Raw genomic sequence first — 14,163 nt, 5'->3', positions numbered from 1 at the left:
ACCAAAACCCACCAGTCAGATGAACATCTTGGAGTCAAATCATAGTTGATCCATAGAAATCTTCTTTTCTTGATTTTGTGGGTTTTCTTGTGGACATTTCCAAAATGGCTGCCACGGTTGTAAAGAGAACAAATGTTTGGACTAAAATCAGCAGCAGTGCTGCACAAAGCTCACCAACAAGTTGGTTTAACAGCCACTGACTAGCAAAACTAATGCTGCTAACTCTGAACTGCTGAGCTCATTGAGAGAATTAGCAGAAGCTAAGCTAACCATTAAGACGACTATTTCTCAGTCTCTGGTGTTCATCTCCTTCCAGATGACGACGGCTGTGAGCCTCGTGAAATAAAAAGTAACAAGTATGCTCATGCTTTGAGTGAGTTTTTCAGACATAAAGCAAAGTGTTAAACCCTTTAGAAACTTGTATTCCCATTATAGTTTGAAATGTTTCAGCCAGTTGTTTTCCAGTTGGACCAGGACAGCAGCTGGCTGGGAGCCGGTTTCCCAGTACTGGAGACAGTCACATCATCCCACACAATTTCACCGCAATTGCAAATAATTTTTGAAATCTTCCACTCGCATTCTTTTATTTTGAAGGCACGCCACAGCGCTTCCTCCCCCTCTGATTGGCTCAGAGCGTTGAGGAGGCAAACGGCCTGTGGGGATGTTGCCATGAATATCAGTTTACTTTCACATACAGAACAAAACATTTCTGGTTAAACCGTTTTAATTCTGGAATTGTCACATGTCCAAAATGTATTTGATATTCTATTAATGGCAGTGCTGCAATGAAGCTCTGGTGAGCTCTTCCTTTAGTTTACTGAAATATGCTATTATATGAACCTGTTTTAGTTTTTAAATAAACTAAACTCTTTTATTACAAGAGTGGGTCAGGGAAGGAATAAGAAAGCCAGGTGGAGTTTCAGGATATGAAGATATAAAAATGATATGAATTATAATAGAAGCAGACATGAGAACAGATGAGGACTGATGTCAGCTTCATTTCTTTCAACATTTCAATATTAGTTTCATTATTTTCACACTATAAGGGCATAATGGTTAGGAGACATGAAAAGAAAAGCACTTCAGGAGGTTTAAAAATAAATGAGTGAAAATGTAAATAGAGTTGAGATGTATAACAATGTATACGTCTGAAAATTGTTATGTTTAAATTCTCATCCTGTATGGTAAAAACATACTTTTTCTATTTAGTTACTTGACATTCTGATACTTACTGTACAGAATCAGAACAGTTCATGTTGTAACATCAGGCTGCAGACAGAATATCTGCCCTGTCAGCATGTTTGACTTAAATGTTTGTGGCTGACAGAAAAAAGTGTTTTTGCCTCAGTGTTTCATGTTTGGCAAGTTACTGATTGAGGCTGTAAAGTGAGACGGAGTTATCAGCTGAAGGTCTGTTATCATTTTTATTTACTTTGTAGCTCAAGCTGTTGTTCAAGAAGAACAAGATTTGCTTGATATTTTATTTGCTGTGCTGAGTTTAAAACTGCTGAGTCCTCTTTTATGAGCAGTTTTTGCTTTTCTCTGTGAACGCCGCTGCACTGTCACACCCAGAAGCGAGCGCTGCTGGGAACTTACTGGGTGGCTTGTTGGCGGCCAGGTTTTTGAAGTGGATGCCTTTGATGATTTCCACAGAGAGGCGGCCGGTGGTGGCGTTGTACACCAGGCCCACCAGGATCTCCGGAGCCGAGGTCTGACTGACGGACTGGAAGGACGAGGCGCTGTCGCTGCACGTCAGGTCAGACAGGCTGACCTGGGACTCCCCACCCTGAAAACACCACAGCTGGCCATCAGGAAACCCCCCCAGGTATCCACCGTGGGAAACTAGACAGCCATCATCATCGATTTCTATCACCGCGTAACGTTTCTCCTCAGGAACTAAACCGGCCTGAAAGTCTCAGGAGAAACTCAGGAGATTCTACATAGTAACCAACAAAACACCAACATGAATCAGGCTCTAAGAAAACCCGAACCAAAGTTTCTAGAGAAACGGATCGGAGTCAGGCTCCGAAGTCCCCTCCGTCCAGAGTCGGACTACAACAGACTGGAGTCGGACTGAGCGGACCGGATTGTTTCATTGAAACTGGAGTCTGTTGAAACAAGAGATCTTGGATCAATGGAACAAACGGTATAATTATAGGTGAAGTAAAGAGCAGTCAATGAAAGTGCGGTGGAGGAGTGCGGTGGTGCGTCTTACTGGGAGATTGCAGCATGGATCCAGGATGACTGGCACAGACATTTTGCCCTGGAGGTTGAGCTTGGTGAGGTAGAAGACCTTTTCTCCAAACACCTTCTCCTTCTTAATGCGTCGGATGCTGTAGAGGCGGAAACGGACTGCATAGTTGCCTATCATGTCTGTCTCCACGTGGCTGAAGCGGAAGGTCTCGGTGAAGACGGGGCCGGGCCCTCGCTGGACGGCCGTCTTGGCCCGCTGCTTCTTGGTGGGCAGCAGCACCAGGTGCACCTGCCAGGAGAAGTTCCCCGTGCGTTTGACGGACGGCAGGTCGGTCACCGCCATGATGGTCACGGTCAGCTGCTGCTCCTCAGAATCGTAGTCAAACACCACATCCAGGGTGCCGTACTTGGCGAGGGCATCGGGTTCGTAGCCTTTTGGGAAGCGTGCGGCTGAGCCGCGGGCCGACGTGTCCTAGAGGAGGAGAGGTTCAGGTCCAGCAGGAGCATCAGGCGGATCAAAGGCCGGCGTTTACCTCAGGGCTGAGAATGGCCGTGCTGTCGCTGGGGGCGTCCTCCTCATAGCCTTTGTTCAGGTAGCCTTCGCTCTCCTGGCCGTCGCTGCCGTCGCTCAGGCACTTCCCAAAGGACAGGTGAGGACTGCCGCTGGTCTGGGACAGGTCGCACTTGGCGTCGCCCAGGTCCGACAGCGTGCAGGACATCCTGGGAGAGCCGTTCTCGTCCTGGTAGGGCGGCGGCTGGAGCTCGTCCAGCGGCGGCGTTCTCCTCATCCTCTGGATGCAGTTGGCTGGTTGGGGAGAGTTTGGTGGCTTTAACTCTAATCACCAACAGATCTGACAGCACATACTCCCAGGACCTTCCACACAACTGCCCCGCACATTCCAACCAAACTATTAGAGAGGTGCGAAGAGGAAAACAGGAACGAGGCGCGTTTCTGTGTTTCCGTCTGTGCTTTGGAGCGACTCGACAAAGCAACGCAGAGCGTGACGTCATCAGATGTTGACCCCATGCATGTCTGTGGTAAACAGGAAGTAGAGGCTGCCAGCTGGCATGGAGCAGAGAGGCTGCTTCCTCCCAGCTGGAGGTCTGGAGTTTGGTTCCTCTGGTAAGGCTCAGACCACCGGCGGATGGCAGCGTTCACTACAGCAGAATTCATTCAGTGAACATCTTTCTGCCTTTCCTTAGTGCTTGAACACTTTTACTGAGCGGTGACAAAAAGGTTGGGAACCAGTGGACTGAACCAGAAGAAGAAAAAAACATTCTGTGGTCACTTTACTGACAAAACTCAATTTTCTTTTCAATATTTATTCAATTATATTTCATTAGTTTTCATCTGTTGTTGATCTGTGATTCCTGGAAGAAGTTTGTTTTTGAGATTAAATTTCTTTTTCTTCTTCTTGTTAATCTCTGGTGAGCTCTGCGCTACAATTAGCTTAGTTGGCTATCGATTAGCCTCAAACGAATATTTTGCTCTTACGTATTAAATGTTAGATTGTAATATAAGTTTATAGTTTCAATGTAAAAACTGGAGTTTATGGGTAAGAGAGACTGTTCTCTAAATGATGTTTTGTACATGAATTAGCGATGCTAACTCATAAAGGCTAATCTGCTAATATTGAGCCTTTTCTTTTTGCAATGCTGATGAAGTACTTAAGTTATTTATTCCACTGTACAAAATTTAAGAGCGCTGAAAAAAGATACTGATGTCATTTCAGTGAATATTATGTTGTGATTTTCTGTTGGGTTAAAAGACAAAAGTTATTTATTTATCACAGCTGGAAATAATTTTATCTTCTCGGCGTGAGGAGATCACATTTCACTGAAGTCACATTGAATCATGAATAAAACTACAGTGAAAGATGTTTCTGCTACATGCAGGTTGTTTGTGTTGATGCCAGAGAAGATCCTTCTTCTATTCCACCAGATCGGTGTGATCGACCCGAGCAGCTACAACATAACATTCAGATCTGAAAATTCAAAAGGGAAAAAAACCTCTTGAGTTTTACTTAGGACTACTAAATGAAAACATTGACTATTTTGTTCTGTTGGCGTTCTTATCAGAATGTGTAATAAATATTTTATTGCTCTCAGTTCTGATTCCTTTTAGTTTCTACAGATTCAGCCACTGATGCTCTGCAGCAGGCTGAGCGAGCCTCAATCAGGGGCTAGCTGCCTGTTTAGCTTCTTTTTCTCTAACGGGGCATCATTCATCCATTCATCATCCATCCATCCAGCCAGTGTGTTGCCATGGTAACACGGTACCATCGTCCGCCGAGGCCTCGCTGCTGTAGCCGTCTCCGGTCAGGGCTCTGTAGTTCTGCCGGCCGTCCCACCCGAAGCCCCCCCGGGCCCGGCGGCGCCCGCCGCTCCCCTGAGGCCCTGGGATCGGCCCACCGCCTCCTGGTACCGACCCAGCAGCTCGCCGTCGCTGTCCGAAGAGTCACTGCTGCCGCAGGACGCCGTTTCTGCTGGGGACAGACAGGAGGGTTAAGGACTGTGGAACCGGACCGGGACCAGAACCGGCCTGTTTAACTAACTGTTGAGCATAATCTGGCAGTATCCCGGTAGCAGGACCTGCTACTGGTGAAGATCTGGGGGGTTTTGTGGGAATGAAGCCGTTGCCATGGCGACGGGCTCATAATCGGCGACATTACGCAACGTGGCGTTACACAACAGAAGCATATTTATGGAAATGCGAACAATGGCTGGCTGTGAAGGGCAGCAGTCAGTAAAGCCTGACGCAAAAAACAGAAAATCCATCAAGCTGGACGTGAAACATGAAGCTGTCACCATGGTTACCAGCACATCTGATTCATCCACCTTCACATGCAGGAAGTCTCACTGAGAAATGAAAGAGATGCATCACTAGTTTCACATCTTCAGGAAGCGATGCAGCGTCCGACCAGCAGGGGGCAGCAGAGCACTGCTTCAGTCCTGGCTGCAGCTCTGCCAGGCTGACGTCATGAATAGTCATTCATATAATGTAACAATATTAATGAGGCGATCGGCTTCCTGTTGTTATTACATTTACTGGCTTTACTGGTCCTCCACAAGTTTCCAGCCCCTGGAGGCTCTGGTTCTGGTTCTGTTCCAACCAGTGAGTTCTGCTACCAGAACCTCCTGGCAGATCCTGGTCAGCAGAACTAATCAGCTCACTGCATGTAAACATATGAGCCGGTGTGGATCAGAGGAAATCAGAAGTTAAAAATGATTCCAGAAATCCAACAGACCAGATCGCTATCCGATTCATCTGAACAACCAACTGGTTCAGTAGGAACTCTTTCAGTAAAGAACTGCTTCAAAAAGAACTGGTTCAGTAAAGAACTTGTTCGGTCAGCGGTACATCGAGTGGAAAGAAGCCCTGCTTCAGGACTCACCTTGCGGCTCCGGGTTCTTCCTGAAATCGTCGAGGCATTGCAGGCTGGCCGGGTTCTGCAGAACCAGCTTGTTGTTGAGGAACCAGAAGAGGAAGGTCATGAGGATGATGAAGAGCGCGATGGCCGTCAGGAAGCCCAGAACCTCCGGAGAAACTGGACCGCAACACAAACAGAACCTCAGGAACGCAATGGCCAAGGCATGACGGACCGTCTAATTAATCCACTCAAAATCACATTATAATCACTGAGTCTAACAGAACCCGTCCGGTCTGAACATTCAGTTCAAACGAATCTGCAATTTGCTGATTCAACTCTGAACTAAAGCGGACCGGACCAGAATCAGACCGAAGAGGAACGAACATTGAGGTTCCAGGTCTCCCCCAGTAACCCTGCAGTCGGGCCGCCGGGCGGTCGGGCATGTTTGTGTCCGAATTCACTGCTTCTCTCTTCGTTCCTGGGACGGACCTGTCTACCGGTCAGTCTACGTTGACCGATCCTTCGAAGGACGCTAGACCTTGAAATCGAACACAGTTAAACTCTGAACCAGTTCTCCGGCTGACTGAAGGTGCTTTATTTCTTAGTTTTGACTGAATTAGACATGAAGTGTGAGCGTCCGTACAGACGGCCCGACGAGACGATGCACCGAGACGACACAACGAACAACGAGACGGCCCAATGAACGAGACGGCCCAACGAACGAGATGGCCCAACGAACAACCAGACGGCCCAACGAAAAACCAGTCGGCCCAACGAACAACCAAACGGCCCAACGAACAACCAGACGGCCCAATGAAAAACCAGATGGCCCAACGAACAACCAGTCGGCCCAACGAACAACCAAACGGCCCAACGAACAACGAGATGGCCCAACGAACAACCAGACGGCCCAACGCACAAAGAGATGGCCCAATGAACAACGAGACGGCCCAATGAACAACGAGACGGCCCAACGAACAACGAGACGGCCCAATGAACAACGAGACGGCCCAACGAACAACGAGACGGCCCAATGAACAACGAGACGGCCCAATGAACAACGAGACGGCCCAACGAACAACCAGACGGCCTAACGAACAACGAAACGGCCCAATGAACAACGAGACGGCCCAATGAACGAGACGGCCCAATGAACAACGAGACGGCCCAACGAACAACGAGACGGCCTAACGAACAACGAAACGGCCCAATGAACAACGAGACGGCCCAATGAACAACGAGACGGCCCAATGAACAACGAGACGGCCCAATGAACAACGAGACGGCCCAACGAACAACGAGATGGCCCAACGAGCAACGAGACGGCCCAACGAACAACGAGACGGCCCAACGAACAACGAGACGGCCCAACGAACAACGAGACGGACCAACGAACAAAGAGACGGCCCAACGAACAACGAGATGGCCCAACGAACAACCAGACGGCCCAACGAACAACGAAACGGTCCAATGAACAACGAAACGGCCCAACGAACAACGAAACGGCCCAACGAACAACCAGACGGCCCAACGAACAACGAAACGGCCCAATGAACAACGAGACGGCCCAACGAACGAGACGGCCCAATGAACAACGAGACGGCCCAACGAACAACGAGACGGCCTAACGAACAACGAAACGGCCCAATGAACAACGAGACGGCCCAATGAACAACGAGACGGCCCAATGAACAACGAGACGGCCCAATGAACAACGAGACGGCCCAACGAACAACGAGATGGCCCAACGAGCAACGAGACGGCCCAACGAACAACGAGACGGCCCAACGAACAACGAGACGGCCCAACGATCAACGAGACGGACCAACGAACAAAGAGACGGCCCAACGATCAACGAGACGGCCCAATGAACAACGAGATGGCCCAACGAACAACGAAACTGCCCAACGAACAACGAGATGGCCCAACGATCAACGAGACGGCCCAACGAACAACGAAACGGTCCAATGAACAACAAAACGGCCCAACGAACAACGAAACGGTCCAATGAACAACGAAACGGCCCAACAAACAACCAGACGGCCCAACGAACAACCAGACGGCCCAACGAACAACCAGACGGCCCAACGAACAACGAGACGGCCCAACGAACAACGAAACGGTCCAACGAACAACGAAACGGCCCAACGAACAACGAGACGGCCCAACGAACAACGAGACGGCCCAACGAACAACGAGACGGCCCAACGAACAACGAGACGGCCCAACGAACAACCAGACGGCCCAACGAACAACGAGATGGCCCAACGAGCAACGAGATGGCCCAACCAACAACGAGATGGCCCAACGTACAACGAGATGGCCCAACGAACAACGAGATGGCCCAACGATCAACGAGACGGCCCAATGAACAACGAGACGGCCCAATGAACAACGAGATGGCCCAACGAACAACCAGACGGCCCAACGAACAACGAGATGGCCCAACGTACAACGAGATGGCCCAACGAACAACGAGACTGCCCAACGAACAACCAGACGGCCCAACGAACAACGAAACGGCCCAACGAAAAACGAGACGGCCCAACGAACAACCAGACGGCCCAACGAACAACGAGATGGCCAAACGATCAACGAGACGGCCCAATGAACAACGAGATGGCCCAACGAACAACGAGACGGCCCAACGAACAACCAGACGGCCCAACGAACAACGAGATGGCCCAACGAACAACGAGACGGCCCAACGAACAACGAGACGGCCCAACGGACAACCAGTCGGCCCAACGAACAACGAGACGGCCCAACGAACAACGAGATGGCCCAACGAACAACCAGACGGCCCAACGAACAACGAGACGGCCCAACGAACAACCAGTCGGCCCAATGAACAACGAGACGGCCCAATGAACAACGAGACGGCCCAACGAACAACGAGATGGCCCAACGAACAACGAAACGGTCCAATGAACAACGAGACGGCCCAACGAACAACCAGACGGCCCAACGAACAACGAAACGGCCCAATGAAAAACGAGACGGCAACGAACAACCAGACGGCCCAACGAACAACGAGATGGCCCAACGATCAACGAGACGGCCCAATGAACAACGAGATGGCCCAACGAACAACGAGACGGCCCAACGAACAACGAGATGGCCCAACGATCAACGAGACGGCCCAATGAACAACGAGATGGCCCAACGAACAACGAGACGGCCCAACGAACAACGAGATGGCCCAACGATCAACGAGACGGCCCAACGAACAACGAAACGGTCCAATGAACAACGAGACGGCCCAACGAACAACCAGACGGCCCAACGAACAACGAAACGGCCCAATGAAAAACGAGACGGCCCAACGAACAACCAGACGGCCCAACGAACAACGAGATGGCCCAACGATCAACGAGACGGCCCAATGAACAACGAGATGGCCCAACGAACAACGAGACGGCCCAACGAACAACGAGATGGCCCAACGATCAACGAGACGGCCCAATGAACAACGAGATGGCCCAACGAACAACGAGACGGCCCAACGAACAACGAGATGGCCCAACGATCAACGAGACGGCCCAACGAACAACGAGACGGCCCAACGAACAACGAGATGGCCCAACGATCAACGAGACGGTCCAATGAACAACGAGACGGCCCAACGAACAACCAGACAGCCCAACGAACAACGAAACGGCCCAATGAAAAACGAGACGGCCCAACGAACAACCAGACGGCCCAACGAACAACGAGATGGCCCAACGATCAACGAGACGGCCCAATGAACAACGAGATGGCCCAACGAACAACGAGACGGCCCAACGAACAACGAGATGGCCCAACGAACAACGAGACGGCCCAACGAACAACGAGACGGCCCAACGAACAACGAGACGGCCCAACGAACAACGAGATGGCCCAACGATCAACGAGACGGCCCAATGAAAAACGAGACGGCCCAACGAACAACCAGACGGCCCAACGAACAACGAGATGGCCCAACGATCAACGAGACGGCCCAATGAACAACGAGATGGCCCAACGAACAACGAGACGGCCCAACGAACAACGAGATGGCCCAACGAACAACGAGACGGCCCAACGAGCAACGAGACGGCCCAATGAACAACGAGACGGCCCAACGAACAACGAGATGGCCCAACGATCAACGAGACGGCCCAATGAACAACGAGATGGCCCAACGAACAACCAGACGGCCCAACGAACAACGAAACGGCCCAATGAACAACGAGACGGCCCAACGAGCAACGAGACGGCCCGATGAGCAACGAGACGGCCCAACGAGCAACGAGACGGCCCGATGAGCAACTTGACGACATACCGAGACAAGACAAAAGGCAAAGGACATGTAATGGGCTACAGGAGACTCCTCTACCTTTTCTGATGCAGATCAGCTCGTGAACTCCACAGTGACGATCTCCACCTGGAGAGACAAGGAGGGAGGATGAGACGCAAAACCAGGAGCAGAACCCTGGTCCCGGTCCAAAACCAGAACCCTGGTGTGGACCAGAACCCTGGTCTGGTCCTGTAAACGGAGAAGCAACTGCTGTGTGTAGGAGGAAGCTCAGCATCCTCTTCCTCCTCAGGTTCTCCTGCTCTCTGCAGGTCAGACTATCAATCACTTTTACTTTGACTAGACCAGTTATATTCCCTCAGACACTGAAGCTGCTGCACCTAAAGCAAACAAGCAGAGCGACTCAGCGGGCCGACCCACCAGCCAGGCTGGATCCGTCCCACGTTTTACAGCAACCCGTCAGCGACTCTGAAAACTAACAGAGTAGTAAAGGATTAAAGGTGGCTGATCAATCAAAAAGGTGGTCATGTGATCAATCAGCTGATTAGTGTCATCACTGAACAGTGATGTCACTTCCTGCTTCACAGCCTCTTTCAAAGCCCGCTGACAGGGGCGATTCAAGGATTTGAGCTTTAGGGGTGCTGAGCCCCCAGCAAGGCTAAAACCCATGAGAAGATATTTGTTTGTACGATTTCTAAATCTAACTGCTTATTTACATACATTGACAAGCAAAATTAAGAGACATGTTAGTAACTCATAGAATAAAAGAGCAATGTTATTTTTTCTCAAACATAAACTTATAAGGAGTAAAATCAGAGAACCTTCATTTTTTTTCCAGAGGTACTCAGTTTGAAACAAAATCTCAAGACTACATCATACCTGCCAACATCTGCTAACATTAACGAGATACATGCAGGTGTGGAGTGACAGTCCTAGTGCGGTCAGTTCCCCTGGAAAATAAAATAAATTTTACTCAAAACTATGAATTTCCAGTCATTTGAAGAACATTTTACTACAACCAGTTTATTATCAAGGTAGAAGTTCAGGTAAATGACTCCTGAATAGCCTCAACTTTATTTGAAAATCATACTTAGAAATTGCATTACCCTCATTTTTATCTGAACGTTATGTAGCCATTAGCCTTTTTCTTTAAATAAGAATGTTTATGTTTATGTCTATGGAAAAGTAAACATTATGAGTCTGGGCTTTACTATTTCAGTTCACAGTTCATGAAGTGGGTCAATCAAAGTTTCAGTACCAAACATCTTTCTGTTCACAGAAACAGCCCAACACTCTGCACTGTTCTTTAGTTTGACCTTATTTAAGTGACTCCAGAGAGATTTGGATAAATAATTACAAAACAGCACAACAGTCACCTATCAAACTTCAAAAAAGATATATATGAACCAGGATCACAATAACCCATTATTTATCCAATTTTTGCCTATATACACAATTTTGTACTGAACTACAAAATAATCTTCAAATAAATACTGTACACATTTTTTCATTCATAAATATAAAAATTATTCTAAATTAAGTACTGCATTGCTACTTAAAATGCAATGCCATTTTAAGTGGCAAAAATTACACTGCAAAAATATGGCAAGGCATAATATCTTCCATTGCACATTGCCATTTGAATTGAAGTGCTGATGACACAAGTCTGGCCCCGTATATATATATTAAATGGTTATATATATATATATATATATATATATATATATATATATATATATATATATATATATATATATATATAAATAAAATGGTCTTTACTGTTTTCGTTATAGGCTGGTTCTTGACCCGTGTAGTCAGTGTTTTTTATGGAGACACTAAAAAAAGAATTAAACAGCAATATTTCATCATTTAATACATGAACCAAAGAGCCACTTGTGTCTCCAGAGATCCAGGTTGCAGCTCCTGATTGAGCAGATGGAAAGTGTGATCCAGCAGCTAAAAGTGCAGCACTATCATTTTTAATTCATTGTTAAAATAAAATTGTGAAGGTTTTAAAAAATATCAACCACTAAATATTTTAAAAAGACATAAATAAAATATTAATGAATACATTAAATGACCATTGAATATTCATAAAATATATCAACATTTGTGAATAAAACACACAAAGTAATGTAATGTAGAAAATATTGATGTATTTAGTGTTAATCTATTAGTATGATTTGTTCTTTAACTGGCCACTTATTTTGGCTAATGCTATTATTTCCAAGCTCAACATCCTAAGCAATAATAATCAAGCTAAAATCACAATAAGAAACTGAATCCATCATATCAAAATGTTCTGGACCACATCAGTTTCAGGAGATGGTTGAGGATGAAGAGATTTCTGGTTCTGGAGGTTCGGACGGGTCTGCGGTTCCTCCTGATCCATTCAGTCTGTTACACAGCAGCACCATGTTCTATGTTCACAGTATCCATCCTCACTGAAATTGATCAGCTTATAATGCGCGTTTTTTCTCTCACGGCTGTGTTTTTAAAGCGTTTTTTCTTCCACGGACATGGAATCAGGTAGAGGAGGATTTAAAAAGACGCGGGTTGACAGCAGCTCACAGCGGCTGCGCAATGTCCGTCTCTAGGCAACCGTGACGTTCAGCGTTGGTCCGTAGAGTTTAGGGTCCTTTAGCTCCCGCCAGAACAGTGTAGCTGACCTTAATATTGCCTGTGTTTTATTTTGGCCATTATTGTTAACTTGGTGTTGATGCTTATTATTATAGGCGTGTCTATCGGACAGTTATGCATCGGTTCACTACGGGACCGAACACGGGACCAAACATGGGACGACTCCGTATTTTACAGGATGGGTGGCAAGTCTATTCAGGGGTGCTAAGATACAGTTTTAGGGACGCCCCTAAAACTGGACTAGATACGCCACTGCCTGCTGACCTTCACACCGAAGATGTGACCTGTGGTTTCAGACTGACCGACCTCATGTCCCGCAGTCTGTCCTCCATTCGTCACGCCTCAGCTCATAGCGGAGCTAATTTGTCGTTTAGCGCACTTAGCTTCCTCTAAATCATTCTTCCAGGTAAATGTTAAAGCCTAATTTACTCAGCTGCGTTCTAAACTTTCAGTTCAATAAAGTTCAATTTCTGTGATGAGTTTTGGTTAACTGTTAGTAATTCATGCTTTTATTTTGAAGGGAGAGAAGTCTGTTTATGCAGCAGTTCAGTTTCCTCTGCTAAGGCAGGTGGGGGGTGGCCTCACCTGCCCACCATCTCCACTCTACATCCACCAACAGGCAACTTTGAGAGAGGAGAGGTTCAAAACAGGAAGTAACCAGGAAGTAGAGCCTCTATCAAGTAACCATGGAAACCATGAAAACACTCTGGTTTCCTGTTGAATCTTTTCACAGCTTCTCTGGACTGGAGGAAGAGGACAGAGGTTTTTTCCACCTTCCAGTGTCTTATTGAACCTTTTCAGTCTGAATTTAACATCACTGGTTCTGACTGAGGGATTTTATTTAATGGCACCAGAATGACAGACTGGATAAAAATGCATGCCACACTTTTCAGATTTCATCAGTAAAATAACTGTTCTGTTTTGTCACATAAATATAAATGAAAGCAGCATCTGAAAACCCTAAAATCATAAATTGTCCCAAATGTTAAGGAGCTGTGAAAACTGGTTATGACATCACTTCTCCTTAAAATCAGAAATCATTTCTGATTCCCAGTTTATATCTAGTTTTCTCTACTGGACCCAGTTTGCTCTACACTAAATACATGAACCCAGATTAAATGTTGGACTATTTGAGAGGCATCATAAAGCTTCTCTGGAGGTTCTATTGGATCGGACCGGAACCGAGAGCCCCCTCCACATGAAACTGAATAATACCCAAATTCCCCCAGAACCGGACTGATCAGAACCAGAACCGTGTAGGTCGCAGCCTGCCAGTCAGCGCGGAGGGAAAAGCGACGGCAGCGACTCCTCAACACCACTCGGAGGTTCGGGGCTCCGAACCGAGCCGCAGAACCGCCGCTTTAGCGGGTAATAAGCAGGAAAGGCGCGTGGAAACAAGAAGGAGCTTTCCTTCAGAACCACCGCCACAAACACGGACAATAACTGCGGACAGCCGTCCGAACCGAACCCAGGTTCTGCCTCCCCGATGGGAAACACAGCCCGCCCGGACCAGAACCACAACCGGTAACCCAGACGGAGTTAATTACCGCGGAGAGCAGAGCCGTTATTGGCCTACTTACCATCAATCGCCATGATGTTCTGGCTGGCTCCAGCCACAGGGGGCGCTAGAGAACTGACTGTAGAATGATAGCATGTCAGCTAAAGGCTGCTTAGCTGCAG

At 47.7% G+C, this 14,163-nt stretch overlaps 1 protein-coding gene across 1 annotated transcript in view; it reads right to left on the bottom strand.

Annotated features, from left to right (window-relative positions):
- Positions 1-14,113, bottom strand: part of LOC129374761 (synaptotagmin-14-like) — a 19,269-nt gene extending 5,156 nt beyond the window's left edge. Inside the window, 8 exon segments of the mRNA XM_055053375.1 lie at positions 1,597-1,786; positions 2,216-2,665; positions 2,727-2,998; positions 4,474-4,560; positions 4,563-4,679; positions 5,589-5,741; positions 9,925-9,972; positions 14,064-14,113. Of these exon segments, the coding sequence (XP_054909350.1) occupies positions 1,597-1,786; positions 2,216-2,665; positions 2,727-2,998; positions 4,474-4,560; positions 4,563-4,679; positions 5,589-5,741; positions 9,925-9,972; positions 14,064-14,076 (1,330 nt within the window). The 5' untranslated portion in view covers positions 14,077-14,113.
- Between the last annotated feature and the right edge of the window lie 50 nt (positions 14,114-14,163).

This window comes from Poeciliopsis prolifica, unplaced genomic scaffold (genome assembly GCF_027474105.1).
Source record: "Poeciliopsis prolifica strain line A6 unplaced genomic scaffold, Auburn_PproV2 SCAFFOLD037, whole genome shotgun sequence".
Lineage (NCBI taxonomy): Eukaryota > Metazoa > Chordata > Actinopteri > Cyprinodontiformes > Poeciliidae > Poeciliopsis > Poeciliopsis prolifica.
Note: the sequence above shows the minus strand (reverse complement) of the source record. Positions and strands in the feature narration are given on the sequence as shown.